The sequence below is a fragment of the Solanum stenotomum genome, chromosome 1 (assembly GCF_019186545.1).
Source record: "Solanum stenotomum isolate F172 chromosome 1, ASM1918654v1, whole genome shotgun sequence".
NCBI classification, from domain to species: Eukaryota; Viridiplantae; Streptophyta; class Magnoliopsida; order Solanales; family Solanaceae; genus Solanum; species Solanum stenotomum.
In genome coordinates, this window is record NC_064282.1 from 25,784,539 (window position 1) to 25,804,455 (window position 19,917).

The 19,917-nt window shown below is 33.3% G+C and overlaps 3 protein-coding genes across 5 annotated transcripts in view; 2 read left to right on the forward strand and 1 right to left on the reverse strand.

Annotated features, from left to right (window-relative positions):
- LOC125869835 (uncharacterized) overlaps positions 1-19,917 on the forward strand; it is a 525,520-nt gene that overhangs the window by 137,241 nt on the left and 368,362 nt on the right. The gene's annotated exons all lie outside the window — the stretch shown is intronic.
- LOC125869911 (2-alkenal reductase (NADP(+)-dependent)-like) lies at positions 1,158-3,262 on the reverse strand. The gene is made up of 5 exons (XM_049550313.1): positions 3,020-3,262; positions 2,735-2,915; positions 2,487-2,653; positions 2,036-2,118; positions 1,158-1,578 (listed from the first exon to the last, which is right to left on the reverse strand). The coding sequence occupies exons 1-5, from the start codon at positions 3,248-3,250 to the stop codon at positions 1,200-1,202; spliced, it is 1,041 nt and encodes a 346-aa protein (XP_049406270.1). The 5' UTR covers positions 3,251-3,262; the 3' UTR covers positions 1,158-1,199.
- LOC125870075 (dual specificity protein phosphatase 1-like) lies at positions 4,623-12,194 on the forward strand. 3 transcript variants are annotated; one of them, XM_049550446.1, is made up of 7 exons: positions 4,623-4,731; positions 6,363-6,522; positions 6,597-6,732; positions 7,429-7,549; positions 8,894-9,039; positions 9,753-9,844; positions 11,894-12,194. In XM_049550446.1, exons 2-7 carry the CDS (start codon positions 6,415-6,417, stop codon positions 11,897-11,899), a joined length of 609 nt encoding a protein of 202 aa, XP_049406403.1. In that variant the 5' UTR covers positions 4,623-4,731; positions 6,363-6,414; the 3' UTR covers positions 11,900-12,194. The 3 variants fall into 3 exon arrangements, with proteins under 3 accessions (XP_049406403.1, XP_049406407.1, XP_049406399.1); XM_049550450.1 differs by lacking the exon at positions 9,753-9,844 and having other exon boundaries at positions 11,894-12,189; XM_049550442.1 differs by lacking the exon at positions 11,894-12,194 and having other exon boundaries at positions 9,753-10,562.

A 19,917-nucleotide genomic window follows, 5' to 3' on the forward strand; every position in this document is an offset into this window, starting at 1 on the left:
AACTCCATGTTATCAAAGTTATTTGTCTAAATTTTTTGATTGTGTGGAGCCTAAATTCTTCAGACAGGTAGACAAAAATAAGAAATGGATTCAAGTTATGAAGTTAGAAATTCAAGCTCTTGAGGATAATAAAACCTGGATGGTAGTTGATTTTTCAAGAGGGGAGAAAATTATTGGTTCAAAGTAGATGTATAAGATCAAATACCAAGTAAATGGTGAAGAGGAGAAATTCAAAGCAAAGCTAGTAGCTAAGGGTTGTAGTTATCAAGAAGGCTTAGAGTAATATGACACTTTTTCTCATGTTGCTAAGATGGTGATAGTAAGGTGTGCTATTGCCTTAGCACATGATATGTGGTTAAGTCTGGTGAATCCTTAGTGTCTTGAAAGTCAAAGAAACAACAATCTGTTTCTGGGAGTTCAACTGAAGCTAGCAGAGTGTAGGAATATCTGTAGTTGCTGAGATTACTTGGCTAGTGGGCTTTTTTAATAAGTTGGTAATGCACATTCAGTTACATGTTACTATATTGAGTAATAGTAAGTTATCTATCCAGTTAACTACCAATTCACTTTTTCATGAAAGGATCAAGCATATAAAGATAGATTGCCACTTCATCAGGGACAAGATCAAGGCAGGGCTGGTTGAAATTATCTATGGTCATACTCAGGAACACATTATAGATTCGCTAACTAAAGGTTTGGGTCACACTCAACACTAGCATCTTATAGGCAAGCTTGGTGTGCTCAACATCTTGCACCATTCAACTTTAGGGGGTGTGTTCAAATGCATCACATGATGAATTTGGTCCATTAGTTGGTTATGATACATAATGAATCTAATCCTTTAGTTAGTTACTTTGTGATGAGTTGGTGTAGTTTGTTAGAATTTTGTTACAAGATATTTTGTAGATTGGGGCTATTAATAACACCGCATTCTCTTTTAAGGTTGAATGTACAACATATTGTGATCAATACAATTTTCTTTCTCTCTTTTCTCTTAGCTCGAGTTCATTAATGGAGTTGTGAGTTTGTGAGCTCATGATATTTCTCAGCACATATATATATATGCATTCAACAAAATCATGTAAACAAAACGTTTCATAAGTATAAACACAAGTATCTCTACTGAATTTGTAATTGAGTACGTTTATTTAAAAGAACTGGCACACCAACTAACCAGTTACTAACATTTTTATGTAAATTCATTCACGCGAAACCATCACAACTTGTTTACCAATATTGAGACCAGAAAAGAGACCAACTAGAGCAGTGGGCGCATTTTCGAGACCTTCAACTACGTCTTCTACGTAGACAACATTACCCGCCTTTATTTTTGGAATGATCATTTTCAAATATTTCGAATAAAGATGAAAGTAGTCGAAAATGATGAATCCTTCCATGCGGATTCGTTTTGAGATGAGGTAAAATAAGTTGTGCACTCCTTCAGTCTGCTCAAGGTTGTATTGCGAGATCATCCCACACGCAGCAATACGGCCATGGAGTTTCATATTTAGAAGAACTGCGTCAAGCATTTTCCCTCCAACGTTCTCAAAGTAAATGTCGATTCCATCAGGGAAGTACCTAATACAAATCAATATATTTCCAGTGACATTTTAGTTTTTTCTACGCGTTTGGTTAACAACAAAGTGCTTATAAGTCAAAATCAGTTAAAAGTCAGAAGTTGTTCATCTTTAACTAATGTTTTATAGCTTATAGTTAAAACACTTTTGGTTTAACCAAATATTTTACTATTTTATCCTCATTATTGTTTTTACATTCTCAAAATATTTTTCCCAAAACAGAGTTCTAACTTTCTTCTCACTCCATATATGTCGTTCCTCCTTTTATTTGAATGAAAATATTTCAATTCATAATATTTTACAACAAATTAAGGGCACTTTAGTCATTCTAACAAAAGAAATGGACACTTTTGACCAAACAAACAAATTGCTTATTAAGAACTTATTTTTTTTTTTTTTTTAGGATTTTAAGCTTATATCAACTATTTATAATACAAACGGTCTCTAAGATTACTAACCTCTTCAAAGCTGCATCTAAATCATGCTCCTCTTTGTAGTTAAAAGCTTCATCAAACCCAAACTTGCTCTTCAATAAATCAACCTTTAATAATATTGAACAAAAAAAGACAGAATAAGCACAATTACAAGTTAAACATCATGATCTTTTTGATTTTGTGGAGACACTTAGCATCATTTAATAATTGTAACAAAGTTTCTTTATACTTAAACCCCTTCCTCCTTCCCAAAGAGAGCAAAGATAAATTACAATAAGCAAGATATATAGGTTAACTCACTACTAGTCAGATCCAACAAAGGAGATATAATTAAGCAACATCCAAGGGTGTAGCCTAGTGATCAATGAAGTGGTCGAGAGCTATGAGGTTTCAGGTTGTGGAGACAAAAAATACTAGGTGATTCTTCTCTAACCTTGGTGGATTGGGCTACATGGTATATCGCGATGAAACTTACCTTTTCTTTGCTTCCAGCACTACCAACAACATAGCAACCCAACATCTTTGCAAATTGGCCAACAAGCTGACCAACAGCTCCAGAAGCAGCTGAAACAAAGACAGTTTCTCCCTTCTTAGGAGAGCAAATTTCATAAAAACCAACATAAGCTGTCATCCCAGGCATCCCTACAAAACAATTGAGTGAAATTAATGAGCTTTAATACACAACACAAATTGATTTAACAAAAGGAAAAGTTCATAACTTACCTAAGATTCCAGTATAGTAAGAAAGAGGGACATCTTTGTCATTAATTTTAAACAAATTATTCTGAGTAGGTGTTACAATGCTGTACTCCTCCCATCCAGTCATTCCCCAAACTAAGTCACCTTTCTGAAAATTTGAATCACCAGACTCCAAAACTTTAGCCACTCCAAATCCTGTGATAGGCTGTTATAACAAAAAAGAAAAGTTATGAGAAGCAGAAAACAATACAACATAATTTAGCGACAATAATATAATTGTTGCTATATTATAGTACTTAAAACACTTACAGATCCAGGAATGAATGAATCAATGTAGCTACCCTCAATTTTTTTCATGCGTCCCCTCATGTAAGGGTCACATGACAAATAAAGATTCTTCAAAATAACAACATTAGAACCTTCTGGTACATTCAATTTAATAGTGCTATTCTTCAATTCCATGTCTGATTCTTTAGGGTAACCACTCACATAGTGTTTTAAAATGACTTGTTTGTTGCTAATTATCACTTCTTCTCCCATTTTCTCACTTAATTAATTATCACTTCTTCTCTAATGTTTAATGTGAATGTCTTTTAGAATGATCTGTTTAATGTATATATATAGAAGGGTCCGGAAGAACAAACATAACTGATGGCGTAAGCAATTTATTGGAAGGGAATTGTGTTTCAATTTTGATTCTCATGTTCGGTTGTATGATAATCATGTTGGTGTTTTCGCTAGGAATGACAAACGAAGCGGTGCGGTGTGGATAATTTAAAGTTATGGATTGTGAGGCGAGTTAAAACATATCCGTTAGATCAAACCTTTGATGGATTTTTTCCAGATCAAATTAAAATTAATATTCAAGATGACGTCCCTTTACGAGCTCATAGATTTCTTTCATCTTATCCAACTTACCAGAATGTGCATATATATCTCCTCGAAGGCCAAAGTATCAATAAATGGGTAGTAAGATTAAGTGGATTTGATCGAACTCTAACGTATGATTATTAACTTTTCCACATTCGAACGACTCTAAGATTATAGAAAGAAAGAAAAACAAAAGTTTGTGATTATAAATTTTCCACATTCAAACAAACATAAAGATATAGATAGAAAAATAATGAATGATTATAAAAAATTAAGAAAAATGTGAAGAATGACGATGATAAGCAAGGAAATAAGATAATTTTACAAAACAGAAGAGAGAGAATTATGAAGGTAAACATAGTAGTTGGATGATCAACTGAATTTTCTTTGTGCCGATTGGATAAATAAAAAATGCTGCAGATTGATTTTGGACAATAAAATAACACGAAAACAGCTTACCTTAGTTGATGCTTTGAAGCAGATAGATGTTGGGTTATGCTAATCTCATGAAAGACTTAATCACTAAAAAAAGATTCGTGAGTTTCGATACCACAGAAGACACACACAATTATACAGCGATTTTGTTTAATTTGTTGCTCCAACGTATAAATTTCAACATACATAGAGTATAAATTTAGAATTAAACATGTTATCTTTATATTTGTTTATTTTTACTTGTCCATTTTGAATTTTATATGCTTTTCAAAAAGCAAGGATTGATATGCATATTTTATCATATTATCCATCTTAGTTGATGCTTACTATTAGATTTTGTAAAATGATTTAAAAAATAAATAATAAATGTTAAGGTTAAATCATGAGAGAAAATAATTATCTTTTTTTAATATATTAAAAATAAAAAATTATTTATAAAAATGGATTAAAATATAATAAGTAAAAGTGAACTATGTTAATATTAAAATTTTGTTCAAATATATATATTTGCTTTAAAAAGTAATTTAATTTTCAACTAGCATATGGGAAACAGTGGCTAAGCTTTGATTGGTAGGTAAAAAGATAATCAACCCCCTAATTTATCTTAAGAATTTTCGGTTCTGCTCCAATTGTGAAATAACAGAACTCTCTTTTGTTTTACTGTAATATTTTTCTGCAAATTGCAGAAGCCATATCTACTCTTGATTCTCAGCGCGGTAAGATCTTCATTCATTCCTTTTCCTTCTCGTTTCTGTGAGAGTTTAGCTGTATTTATATATTTTTCTTCTGTATCAATCGATGATTGTTCGATCCTGATAATTACCCAATTGATTTTCACCTCTTCAATATGGATTTCCAAACTTTTTGAGTTTTGCACAAATGGAATCTGGAAAAAATAAATTAATATGGGAAATTTCAATCAATTAGCAGCTGCATAGAGGCAGAGTTTTTGAAATTTCCGTGGAATGTGGGGGTTGAATTTTGTTGCCCTGGAGATGTTTGATCATAGTCCCAAAAGAATTTTAGTTTAGTGGAATATTATGAACAATTATGATTTGTTCAACACATTTTAATACTTAAACAGATGCTCAAACTTGTCTCAGCGGACAAGCAAGGATTATAATTTTGAGTATGCATATTCAGGCACCTCAACTCTGAACACTCCGACTTACAAAATGATCATCTGCACACCTCCACAATTTATATGTTAGGTCAGTGTCGGGTGTCCACAAGACACAATGAGGACGAGTTGGGAGTGTTTAGTTGTCAGTTTGAGACTAAGTTGAGGTGTCTAGATGTGCACTTTCAAAGTTAGAGTGTTTAATTGCCAGCTGAGGCGAAGTTTGAGTAGTTGCTTATGTATTATGCCTTTTGTTTTTCCTCAAGAACTCATCTCTCTGAATTTCTGCAATTCTACTGCTCTCTAGAATCAAATGTTTGGAAAATTGTTTCAACTTCACTTTATTGTGCCAAATTTTGTGTTCAACTATTGTATACCTATTACGGATTTACAAATTTTACAAGAGTTTGACCTCTTGGTAGCTTCAAATAGCCAGTCCCAAACCAGGATAATAAAAGTGGTTTGCGGTAGGCTGATGACCAGCTTAACAAATAATCATAGTATGATGAATCCTCTAACATTGACAAATTATATAGAATTGGAACGAATAGGACTGAATAGAGCAGAGAGGATGTACATGATTCATATAGCCAATAAGTTTGGGATTGAGGTGTAATTGAATGACAAGAGTTTGAGTTCATAGCTTTCACCAATGTCTTGGTGAGATGTGCAGTGTGAACATAATTTCATTCTTCATAGAGCCAATCTTGGAAGAATATCAAATGAAAATGGTATTAGGAAAAATCCCCAAACTGGCTTTCTAAATCTTCATGTAAATGGGTTTTACCCTACCTTATCATTTTTATTTTTATTTTCGGAATTTGGGTAAGATTTGAACAGTAACTAAAAGCCATACTACAAAATAAGGCAACTCGAACCAGCGACTGCAAATTCAAGAATTGAAAGGAGCCTATTTTTCCGGTAAAAATTCACAATGGAGTTGTTGTAAGAAGAAAGACCAATAAGTTACTTCATGTTGGAATTCCTTATATGCAATACTTAAATTTCCCTTAGGAGAAAAGGTGTTAAACTTTGTGGCACTCAAGTAGTAGGTTATTCTTTCCTTCAAGTGCTTGAGCTGTCCTTGGGAGAAGGTATTGGGGTATGCAACACTTTAGACTTCAGTCTACGTTATTTTAAGTGTGTCCTGAATCTTGATTTTCCTCTGTATGCATAAACTCTTACTAATTTATTTCTAAAAGAAAACTTATATGCCAAATATCCCAGAACTTCTAAAATTTTCAGAAAGTTCAAGCTTTTTCAAGGAAGAAACCGAAAAATGGCTCAAGCTCTGGAGTTTTATAATGGGCAAATTGAAGCTCTAATGCGTGCAATGTCTGTAGCAAAAATCATTCGAGAAGATAAGAATCCTTGTTTGATTGAAGAGGTACTAAACCACGATTCCTAGCCATTCTAGCTTTATTTTTCACCTATACTTATTTGTTTCCTTATATTTCTTAGGGTCTCTTTTTAGGGTCCCTTGGAGCTGCCAACAATAAAGTTGCACTCAAAAGCTTGAATCTAACTCATATTTTGATGATTGCTAGAGATATAAATCCTCCTTATGCAAATGAGTTTGTCTACAAAGTCCTTTCTGGTAGGAAGTTTCTAACTTTGTTAAATATAGCTGAATTTCTTTGAATGTGTCTTGAATATATACACGTGGTGAGAAAATTTGTATCTCCATATTATATAAGTCAATATCTAATGTATGATCCATTCCTTACTTTATGTAAGTTTAGTCAATAGCAACTATACTTAAATAGAACTAAGAGAACAGGAAATACCGTGCCACACTCTAAGTTGTCCGCACTGGTGCTGCTGCTGTACTGTGATTTTCTTCCTGTTTCCCGTCTTTTCTCTTCGTTTCTCTTATTGCCAAACCCCCCCTAGTTTTGTTTGTAGTGGTCCTTCATAAGATTATGTAAAATTTTCTGGTTAACTATCTAATTTGGAGAAGCAAAGAACTCTACTATAGCAACGTGAAGTACAACTTTTCCTACCAGAGCCTTCTTGGGACTCTGCCTCTTTTACCTGTACCAACTTCTTTATTAGATTCTTCCTTATGATAATGCCTAATTCTAATTTTGCTTCACCTTCATTTTCATCTACCTAGTAAAGGTTGGAACTATCCCATTTTCCTTATCAGAAAAAGAAAAAAAAGATTGTTAACTTTCCAATACAGAGAAGATAAACTGAGGCCTTCTGCCTTCATGTCTTAATTTTTTTTCACTTTTAATGAGATTGATGAATGGTTTGTTTATATTTTCAACTTCTTGCAAATTTTGGGCAGTTCATGACAGAGTTGATGTAAATATTTCACATTACTTTGAGGAATGCTTCGACTTCATTGAAGAAGCAAAAGGACAGGGTGGTGGTGTGCTGGTCCATTGCTTTGCTGGAAAATCCAGAAGGTGATTTCAAGCATCTTTGCCTGGATCTTGAAATCATGGTTTTGTATGTGGGTAAAAATACAAAATAGTGGTGCTTAAAACTATACCGGTTTTGTACAATATTTAAGCCAAAATAGCTTCTCTCCATCTTACTTTGCTATATATAATCAAAAGAAAAATATTATGACTAAACCTAACTCAAGAATAGTAACCTTCATATTCCATCTTCAGCTTGATACTGTGAACTAAAGCAGTATCATGGAGCTAGCTTCCAACCACATCTTTTGCTGTTGGGGTGGGCAGGACAACATTTGTCCTGGATCAGCAAAGTTCCTATGATATTCTTTTTTGACATTTGCAGTCATGCTGAAGACCTGAATCTTTAACCTGGATTGCAGGTTTCTCCAAGTTCCTTGCATCTTTTGTGCTCTTCGTCGGAAATCTAGTATAGAGGTGTAAAGTAATGCTTCCAAAGTTAAACTTTGAAAGAATGAATTGTTATCGTCAATATTTTACTGATTACGCTCATTAATGCTTCTTTTGATGCCACCTTCTGTGTGTATGGCATTACTTAACTGTGACGGATATTTTAGACCTGGTGAAGTGGAAGATTTAGTGAGTCACCATTGCAGTTCTGAAGATGACCATTTCTCATAATATTTTTAGCCTTCTTTAAAAGCTAACTGCACAAGTTTCATGTATTTATGGATTTTTGAAGGGTATCTGTGTAGCCTTGTTTCTTTGTTGTAGCGAGACTCTCCTGTTACTTGCTCATGTGATCTCTTTCAAATCTCTCCTAGCAATAGTAGTTATATCATCATGGCATGCAATACCTTCAGCTTGACTTCATTATTACAAGTGCAGGATAAAAAAGGATTATGTGGGGGGGGGGGGGGGGGGGGGGGGGGTTTGGGATGAATTTTGTTATCGGGTTAAATTTTAATATGAAACTTTTTTTATCCATATGGAATCCTATTCATATTTAGCAATCTGCTTCTTGCCCTTTTTTAGTTTGATCTTATGTGGTCTGAACTCAGATTCGCTTTAGTAAATTGTTTGTCTTTATATATATTGAATCAGCTAACTCTTTTTAGTATAACATTTAGGTCGAATAAAACTTACCTATTTCCTTCTTATACCATGACTGGTGTCATTTTCTCTAAATCTTCGACACTTCAAGAACAACAGTGAAAAAGGAAATTGAGAAAGAACTTTCTAGAACTTAAAATTTTATCTTGTTTGCTTTTTCTGGTGTTCCTTTTGTATAGTGAGATCACTGTTTTCTTCAGTAGATGTACTTAATTGTCCAATATTCAGTCAAGTACTAAAAATAGTCACTGTTTTTTTTGTTCTATGCTTTTGCAGTGCAACCATAGTCATCGCTTATCTGATGAAAAAGCATGGTATGAGTCACTCTGAAGCTTTTGAGCTTGTCAAGAGTAAAAGACCAGTCGTTTCTCCCAATGCTGGTTTTATGACACAGCTGGAAAACTATGATAAAACCCTTAAAGGTAAGGCTTATTGTTCATTTGGTGGTTTTACTCGCATGATCTAAGGTTGACGAGTTTTAGTTGTCTCATTACTGTGATGTTATCATGTTGCATCTATGATGATTGGTGATGAAAAATGAGGATTACCTATGTTAACTTCTGACTTATGTTAAATTTCTTATTAAATTACTGTTGTGAACTGAAATCAAAATACAGCCGTCAGACTTACCAAAACCACTGAAAGGGGAAAAAACGAAGTGCAGCGGCAGTTTTCTAAATTGTATCTAGCAAAACAATGCTGGGCTTGTTTCCACTTCAACAAGCACGAACTTTCCAGACAATCAAATAAACTCCCCAGTGAAACAACCGATGCTTGTTACTTTTGTTCTGTGAAATCATTAACTCGATCCAGTAACACCAAATCTCCCAAACTCCCCAATGTATATGCAACCTTTTATTAATAATGAGAAATTTTTTGGTATACAAACTGTATACCAAAAAGTAGAGAATCTACATAATACGATTCTCCATGAACAACACCCAATCATTTATTCAAATTGAAATCTCAACGGTGCACCAAAAAGAAACAAGAAATGAGATGTTTTCCTCAAATGTACGTGATCATTCTCTATTTCATCGAAAGTTCTACTTTTTTTCTTCCACTAGATCCACACAATTGCTTGTGGGACAACATCCCAGGCCTTTGACTTCTCTTCCTTCTAATTTTTTTTCAGTGGAACTTGCTCCATCATTGTGCCCGGCATCGCCCAATGCAGTCCTAACCATCTCAAAATCTCACACCACAAGCAAGTCACCACCAAATAAAGTAAGAGGAGGAGGTCTACATCTTCACTTGAACATTTGCCCATGAAGCACCACTGCACATATGTAGTCCGCTTTCCTTTTTTTTCAAGGTCTCAGCTGTCAATATTGCTCCCTCTCTGCTGTCAAGTAAAAAACCACACCTTTCTTGGTATCCAAGGAAATCAAACCAGCAAGTATGGAATCATATCCATCCCTCACCAAGAGCTTTGGATGATATGACTTTACTGAAAGCGACCCATCTCTTCTAATCTTCCATGCCCAGTAAGTTGATCTTTCTGAGTAGCTTGTATGCAACTCACATATCTTGCTTCATTGCGCAACCCTTTAAAGGGTTCACTGAGATGGATAGTTGCTTCAGCCGGTACAAAGCATTGCGGAAGCTTAAGCTAAGCACATAATACTCCACAGAGTAAAGATCAACGACCAAGAAACAGAGTAGCTGAAGCTAGCTATCAAATTGGCAACCTTGCAGAAACTTATCAAAAGTCCCTATAGTTGGAATCTGTGTTACATGGACCTTTCATTTGCCTTGAGATAACTAAGCCAAAACAATGTGACAAGGGTGGGGTATTTCATATGTATTCTTCAGAAATACTTTAAACATCAAATAACTGCACATGAACAAGGTACTTACACATTTCCGCATCGGATAAGGACCATAATTGAGTCCATCTAACATCAGGTAAGGACCATAGTTGTGCATAACTAAATCAGCTTTTCTATTTGGAGAACCTCTTCCCGTATGTGGGGTTTGACCAAATAAACATTGAGCTAGAGTTTGGCCATAGATATTGGGAGTAGATTTTGTAAATTTATCTTCAAATACTTGTTTGGCCATGAAATTTGATCAGATTTTCAAAATCTGATCTTCAAATATTTTCCAGTTCCCAAAAACTTACTTGACCAGTTTTTGGGACTTCCACTCATAAAACTTCAAAAAATATTCCAAGTAAAAATGCATGTCCAAACACAACTTCGAATTCCAAAATCACAACTTCAAAAATTCACATTTTCAAGTTTCAGCTTCAAAATCTATGGCCAAATGGAAGCTGAATCATCTGCCGGAGGGGGTGGAACTTCATGAAATCTGGTATTTGCATGCAAATGGCATAAATGGCCGGCCCAACAAGCTGCAAATCATCTCACTCAAAACAGTTTGTTTCTCCAAAAGTCAGTCTCCAGAATTAATAGTTTATGAGTAGTATGATTACCCTCAGGTCAAACTTGTCAGTACCTTAATGAATCACATGACCTGTAAAGACCGTATTTCTTGCTGGTGTATTACTGTTACGATATGTAGATTTGAGAAAATTCATGTTGCTGTAGCAGGCATGCAAATCTTTATTAGGGGATTCTTTCATCACCATAATCTATTAGTCTCTTGAAATATATCATTGAATTCAACCTCCATATTGACAATCTTTTTGTCTTTTCCATAGACATATTGAAGGGTTGGTCTTTAGCTGCTTATGTTCCTCCACATCAATGAGATACATAGAGGGACATTCTCCCATATGCTATAGCTTCTACATGTGATTTTCTGGTTTCTTTATATAATGCTGCCGTAAGCTAGTTTCTAGTGTTATAAATATCGGTTATGATGGATCTTTTGCCTGGACTAGGATCACACATTTTGCATATCTATTTGGTTTGGGTAATTCCTTGACACACATGAGTGAAATATGTTGAGTTTACAAGATTTAGACGTTCTACTTTCTTATTCTTATGATGAAGTATGGACATTCTTTATGCTACATGAGTTTCTTGCTCAAGGAAGTAGCTGATAATTTGTCTTCTAGTTATAAGTAGGACGAACGTAGTAATAATTTTCCCAGTGGAGTGAAGGGGGAAACAAAAAAATTCTGGTCTTGAATGTCATTTGATTAGGTAAACAGTTTTTGTGTGGCTAACTTCAATCTTTTGATCTTGTATTATACTGTTCAATCTTTTCTTGCATCCATTAGTTAATTTGTTAGTTGGGCTTGTGAATTTTATCATTTTACTATGTTTTCAGTTCATTATATTTCTAACCATCTTTTCAAAAATGCAGATCTGAATAATCCAAATGTTATGCTGTGATAAAAGAGCAGGCAGCGCCATCTTGTTGATTGTTTCAAACAGTAAGCATTGTTCATCAAAAAATGGGTGACCTGAAATAATTATTCATTTAGTTCACCAATTTTGGGTGGTGTCTATTTTTAGATGGGATAAGTTATGATATGTTGTGTGAAGAAAATATTTGTTTTGACGTCAAACTCTTTAACATTAACTACTCATTCCAAACAATAGTATCACAAACTTCTGTTGCCCCATTTTTCTTTTTAACAATTCTTTGACCACCAAAAGATTTTATCTTCGTCTAGTTCGATCGTTTCAAAGTCTTGAAATATTATTTTGAATGGTGGATTAGGTTATGGTATTACGAAGAGGGAATTGGCCCAAAAATGGGTAGATTGGCGCAAGTTCAGTTCTGAGCCTTCATTCATTTATTTAAGGGAAAACTTCTTTTTTTTTTTCCTCGTCTGTATCCACTTAAAAGTCTGACTATTTGGAATTCACCTCATATGGGGCGGGCCCATTTGGGAGAAAAACTCCCTACCAATAATCAATAACTTGTTTAGTTAAATTTTTAAAATTCATTTATATTTATTATAGAAGTAATTTCTATTTGACCTTTTTGAAATGTGTATACACAAATAAAATTTCTTTCTTATCTTAAAAAAAAATTATAACCCCTTTTTATATTTTCAACGAAAACAAAATCTTTCTTTGAGTTTTAGTTATTTTATTTATTTATTCAAGAAATAAGTGATAATGAGAAGATTCTTATTCAAAGATAATCAATTCAACTATCTATTTTGAGTAGCAATTACTACTGTGTCAAACTTTTAAAAAATATTTCTTAGTGTATTTTCTTTAAAGAATTTTTAAAAATTATTTTAGGGACAAATTATCTTTTTCAACTTCTAATTTTACTTTAAAATACTTTTTCTTCTCTTATAAGCTTAATTAGATACCTCAATTTTTTTAAAAAAATAAATAAAACAAACACTTTTAACCTTAGAAAAACTTAACCAAACAAATTATAAGTCGAAAACTATAAATACTAGTATTTTAAAAAATGTTTGGACTGTCTTGATTCTTTGCGATTTGGATAGGTCTCAGCATTAATGAGAATTGACAAACATCAAGTGGTGATTTATATATATGTTATATACTGCGTAAAGATGATTGCTATCAGAAAAAAATGTGGAAACTTGTGGCGCAAAGTCAGCGAAGGACTTGTGTTCCAGTTGATAGAATAAAAGGATAAAAAGATGAGTATGCTAGATATTGAAGAGGCTACAAGCAGGCCTGATCAGGGGCGGACCCACGTGTGATCCAGGGGTTCATTCGGATCTCCTCGACAAAAAATTACACTATATATATAAGGTAAATTTTATGTAGTTTTATATATATATATATATATATATATATATATTGAACCCCTTCAATGACAAGGAGAAACTGATAGTGCAGTGACAAGTCCCCAGAAATTTAGCTTCACTTCACCAGTTTGAATCCCTGTGATAGAGTTTTATAGTTTTGTTTTTCACGTTTTATTTAGTTTTTTTTTTATTTTAAAAAACGTGCTAAAAGTGTGGTTTCAAACCCAAAAAAATTCAAGGGTCCCATTTCTAAAGGCTTATTTACATGTTTATGTAGTCAGGGGTAGTTGGTAATTTTGTTGTTTCCTTTTTAAATTTTTTATCTTTCATCACTTTATATATATTAAAAAATTATGTAAAAAATATTATAAATCATAATAATTAATAGCTTAAAATATTTGAAAATATATAAAAAGTTTTCGTTAACTCTCAAAATTTCATCTATAGCACATAGATTGGGATAAAGAGAGATATTATATAAAATACATAAAATATTGAAAATCACAATAATTAATATCTTAAATATCAAAAGAATTTATAAAAATATTGATTGAATTTTGAAATTACATTTGCATCACATAAATCAACACAAAAGAAGTAATATATATTATGTGAAAGTTACGTAAAAATACTATAAATCACAATAATCAGCAACTTAAAATATCTCTCTCTATATATATATATAATACGGAAAAGGGTCAAAATTGCCCCCGAACTATATGAAATAGATCATTTATACCCTTCGTTATATTTTGGGATAAAAAATGCCCCTGCTGTTATCCTAAGAGACCACAAATACCCTCAAGAGTTAACACTCCAAATTTTTGTTGACGTGACAAGCCATGTGGGACTAATCCTTCCACCTAAGCGTTGCCAACTAGGATTCACTACAAAAGAACTAGACCTTTAGCGGCAACAACAATCGCCACAAAAGCCCAGAAACTCGTCACTAAAAGTTTTTAACATTAAATTCTAATTTTGTGTTTTTTTCTTCATTGTTTTTAAAAAACCAAATATGATATCGATTAAGTAGGAGTTTGAAGACACTATATGTTTTATTTTTATGTCATATGTAAATGTATAAAATGTACAATGATGCATTATATATATATATAGTAGAAGATTTGAATCGAGAAGTAATTTTGATTATTTTTCGTAATAATATTGGATGTTTTTAATATGGATATTGCAAGTTATTTATTTTAGAAAATTAGGTCGCAATCGAAAATTAATTATCATATTTTTTTGTTGAAAAAATAGGTTTTACTAGGAAATGGTTGTTGGAGTCTTAGTCGCCACTAAAAATCACTCATAACCTTTAGTTGCAATATTTTGGGATTTTGTGGCGACTTTGTTGCCACTAAAAGTCAAGTTCTTTTGTTGTGAATCTTAGTTGGCAATGCTTAGGTGGAGGGATTAGTCCCATGTGGCTTGCCACGTCACTCAAAAATTGGGGTGTTAACTCTTGAGGGTATTTGTGGTCTCCTGGGATAATTGCGTGGGTATTTTTGATCCTAAAATGTAATGGAGGGTATAAGTGATCTATTTCGCATAGTTCAAGGGCAATTTTGACCCTTTTCCGTATATAATATAAAAAAATTTGGTTGACTCCAATATATAAAAACATGTTAAAAATTGATTAACTTCAAATACCACATAAATAAATTAAAATAAACGAGTAATATGTATTGGTCCCCATGCTGGCATATAGTCTTTGTCTAGTATACATACAAGTTTTCTGTTATTTATAGAGGAATATACTACTAGAAAATGAGAAATTAGCTATGGATAAAATTGTATGGCTAACTAATAAAAACTCATTTAACTATGAATTAACGATGGACTATGAGAAATTCAATTAGTTAGGATCATTTTAGTGACAAATTAGCTAGGAATTGCCTATAAATTTCATAGTTAATTTTATATTTTCTTGTAGTGATTATTTGGCTCACGTAACAGCATGAGCTTCTTGATGGAGAATTTCTATTGGGCATAGTATTTTAGGACTCGAATGGAGTTTTTCTATTGATTATTATATCGCCGTTATTGCTTATAAATAGTAATTTCAACACTCTTGTAGAGGATTGGATTCTAAGAAGGCATAATGCATAAATATATTCTTTAACTTGGGTTTCAATCGATATCTGTGCCCTTCAACTGTAACGATCTGAATCGTTGTTAATTCAGAGAGGAAAAATGTCGGGAAAAAATTGGGCCTCTCAGCTTGCAAGAACGGGCCAGATGCCGCTAGGGTAGCGACGCTCTAGCGGAATAAGTGGCCACCAGAGCGGGATAGAAGAGATAGAATGTAAATAACGCAAAGTCTGATTTTCTTTTTTTCTTTTCAAAAACACCAAAAAGAGGCGAGGATCACCCTAGAAAACTCCAAAAGGCTTCTCTAAGCTTAGGAAGGAAGGAGAGAGAGATTTCTAGCGTAAGGATGTCGATAGCGTGCGGATTTTCAGCCAAAATTCACCGTCTCGTCGTTCGGAAGCTTGGATTGGAGCTATAATCCCTCTGTGACTGCTTGGCGCCCAGGTAGGCTAGGTTTATTAATTAGGTAGTTATAAATATGTGACTCATTGCATAGTATATTGAGAATTAACGATAGAATTCATGTGTAGTCTTTTGTGCACCGAAAAGAGATGATTATACATATATTCCTAGGTGTTACATCAGACGTATATCGTAGGAGGAAGTCCTATCCCATGAGATAGGGTTATGTGATCGGTTGATTTCCTATTGTGTGATATAAAATTGCTAATGGGTTCGTGATATGCATACACGTATGGGATTAGAGGTATTATGGATTGAACCTAATGGAAAGACTGAATATGTATAATTGCATATCATGAACCTAATACTTGATTGTGTGATTATAAGTATGTTCGTTATGGATGGGAATGTGATAGTGATTGTGTTGATGGGATCAGGTGTCACGTACCGACACAGTAACATGCATTGGATCAGGTGTCACGGATCGACACACTAACATGCATTGGATCGGGTGTCACGTACGGACACACATATACATGCATTGGATCGGGTGTCACGTACCGACACACTAACATACATTAGATCAAGTGTCACGTACCGACACATATACATGCATTGGATCAGGTGTCATGTTCTGACACACTGACAGTTTAGGCGTGGGTTCCATGAGAGGACCACTTTTCATATTGCTTGTTACTAATAATGTGGAATTGAACATGCTGGATTATGCATTACGTTTATATATGTGAGTTTGCAGTGTCGTAAGGTAATTTGGTATATTGCATTAATGAATGAACTGTGAATGGTCGAGTCCAATCGGGATGTGGTATGGTAAGTGCAGACCAAGGATCCAGATGTTACGAGGTGTTACTTTAGAGAGGTGGTAATATGTATAGTCGTTAAGAATTGGGGTGATGATATGTCGTAATGTTAATAGTTGGGTATTTCCCCGGAAGGGGAGTCGTATTGAAACGTCTAACAAGCCTTGATAGAATGTACTATGGGATCTAGGGTCAATGGGAGATGTGAAAAGAGTAAGGGGTATGTCGTTATGGTTGGCCAGGTTGGTAGTAGTTATATCCGAAAACTCCTCTGAGGACTAGAATGGTTAAGCTATGATCAAGACTGGAATGATTTAAGGGTTGAAAGTCAAGTGTACTAGTGTATTCTTAAGTATCCTGAATTAGTAAGGGCGGGAAAATATAAAGGTGGAGGAAGGAACAATGTAATTGCATGTTTCTTGCTAGTCGATTTCTTATATTATGCGGTGGGCATCGGGTTGATTGATGATGCCTATCAGTACGTGTGGTTGTACTAATACTACTCTTGCTATGCCTTTTTGGCATAGTCTGGTTGCAGGGTCAGTGATGTTTCGTAAGTGAAGACGAAGGCAATCTCCAACAACTTCTATTTTTCCTTTCATGTGGTGGGAGCTGCGTCATTTATAATTTTGTTATACTTTGTACTCTTAGTAGCTCTTGTACCTGTTTAGACTAGATCTCTGGGGTGTTAATTACTTTACAAGTCGTACCTCGAATTGTTTGAAACTCTTATTTTATGAAAATCTCCATGAATTTGTTTTTATCTTAATTTTCTTAATCTTCCGCATGTTTTTAACTGTTTGGGAATTGAGGATTCTCCTACTTAGATGTTAGAGTAGGCGCCCGCACGGCCTGGTGGGTTGGGTCGTGACATCAACTTTGGGTGTGCACAAGTAGACATTTAAACTTGTACAAAATTGAATAAGTACACATGTGTGCCCTGTTAGGGTTTTACCCTAATTTTCTTACCATATTTGAGTTTTAATTTTCCTTAAAAGAAAGTCAAAGTATTACCATAAATGCTTGGACTTTTTTATGAAAGGAAAATATAATTTTCTTCGATATTTGGTTCATTCTTTCCTTAGAGGAAAAGCTTGGAGATCTATAAATTGAAGATCCATATTCTCATAGCAAAACACAATAGCATCCACAATGTCGACGTTTAAAAGTTTAGTTTATCGAGAGATTTCCTCTCAACAATTTTAATGTTTTTATTAGTTTTTAATATGTAGGTCAATTGGCCAAATTCCATCTAATAGTATTTTGATATTTAGTATAAATTTTTGTCATCTGATTTATCGATATCATGATTAACAATTGTAAGCTTCCGCATGATGTTGTAATCACTTATGCATGACATTTTGCATCCTACAATGGCGTCCTACGTGCAATATGTCACGTAGAATGTATGTGTCTATTTATTCAATTTTATACAAGTCTGAGTGGCTCCTTGCGCACATTCAAAATTGAAGGGTATAAATGTCAATTGAAGTCAAGTTAAAAGATAGATATATGTATCATATACCTTCTAAGAAATACAAAAAACAAATATTGATATTCTCATGCTGATTTTTTTTTCAATTTCTTAATAAGTCTTAGCTTTCAAATATTCCACACTTAACTTGACTACATATTTATTATGATCGATTATACTGTAAACGTCTCTGAATCTGCTCAAATATCAAATATATACATCACTTTGATTTGTTGATTTGTCGTTCACCATTTTCAAAATATTTCATATCAATTTTATTCAGAATATTTTGAAGTATGAAAAGTTCTAGCAAATATTCATTTAAATATTTTTACTAATTGCTCTTATTTTCTCATTCAATAATCCAATCAATTCTACACAGTTCATTTGAAGTAGACTTGCTAATAATCGTTCTAGCACGTTCTGTATATTTGAATACGTTCATTTCAATAATTATTTCGTCATTCCAATAGAAAGTAACTATCATATCATGTTCAAAGTTCGTCATCTTTATTCACTACACATAAAAATAAGGCATTTTTTATAATTAACAATCAGAAAAATAATTTTAAAACTATCATAAAATCTTGTTATATTTCTATGTACATTGACTTGACTTATTTAATTCATATATGACGATTCTTGATAATAAAATCTGCAGAAAATCAATAAGTTCGGATAGACTTCAAGAGTTCTTGCTCTACCTATCCTCCTACTTCTTATTCTGGAGGTCATAGAAAGATACAAACCACCTACTCTTTAAAGCCCTACTATTAAATTGTTGAAAATGAAAGCGGTTTGTCCTCACTAATAAAAAACAACAACCCCTCCCCTTACAATATCTTCGAATCATAGATGCAATTCTCCTGTGATTGTAGATATGTGTCACTCAATTTTTATTTTTCTTGACTACTTTATTGAATTAAAGAGAAAGTAATGATTGAATCTTTCTATAAGATATAAGATTTAATGGACAAGAAAGAGAAATTAACATGGTTACTTAAAGAAGAATAACAACTTCTAATTTTTAGGAAGAGTATAATATGGTATGAGAAAAAAAAAGAATAGAAGGAAAAAGAATAATGTGCATTATGGTATAGTATATTTTGGTATGTATTTAAATATCAAAATTTTATTTTAAGACCAAAGTTTTATAAATGCATCATTTTAAGACAAATAGTGTATATGAAATTCTTTAAAGAATGAAAAAACTATTATATTTGGATAAAAAAAAAAATATCTTTTTCATGACATAATCACCGGTCAGATTTACATATCTAATTTTAAAAGAAATACTACTATTCCAATTAACACTACCACAAATATTCAATTGACAATGCCTCAAATTCAAATCCCTCAACAAAAGAAAAAAATCTTATGCGATGCTACCATTTTTTATAGGGAAAAAGGACAAATATACCCCCGAACTATTATAAATGGTATGTTAATACCCTCCGTTATATTTTAAGGTTGTATATATCCTTACCGTTACACTTTTGAATTGTGTATACCCTTAAAACTAACGGACGGACACGTGGCTTCATCTCAACCATTTACTCAATTTTATTTATTTATTTATCTAAAATTAAAAGATCCACCCGACCCACAACCAAATAACCAAATCTTCATCTATAATAAACCCAATGCATCCTCTGTAAAGTTTCAAACAACAACAATGAATCAACCCCTTTCAACAACACAAATAGATTGTAAGAATATTTTTAACCTTGTGCAAAATTAAAATCAAAAGCTTTCCAACAACAATCACAAAAATATGGTGCACTTGGTTCAATTCATCAAAATCTATTTCAAGAATATTTTTGAACCCTTTTAATCATAACAAATCAATTTGAGC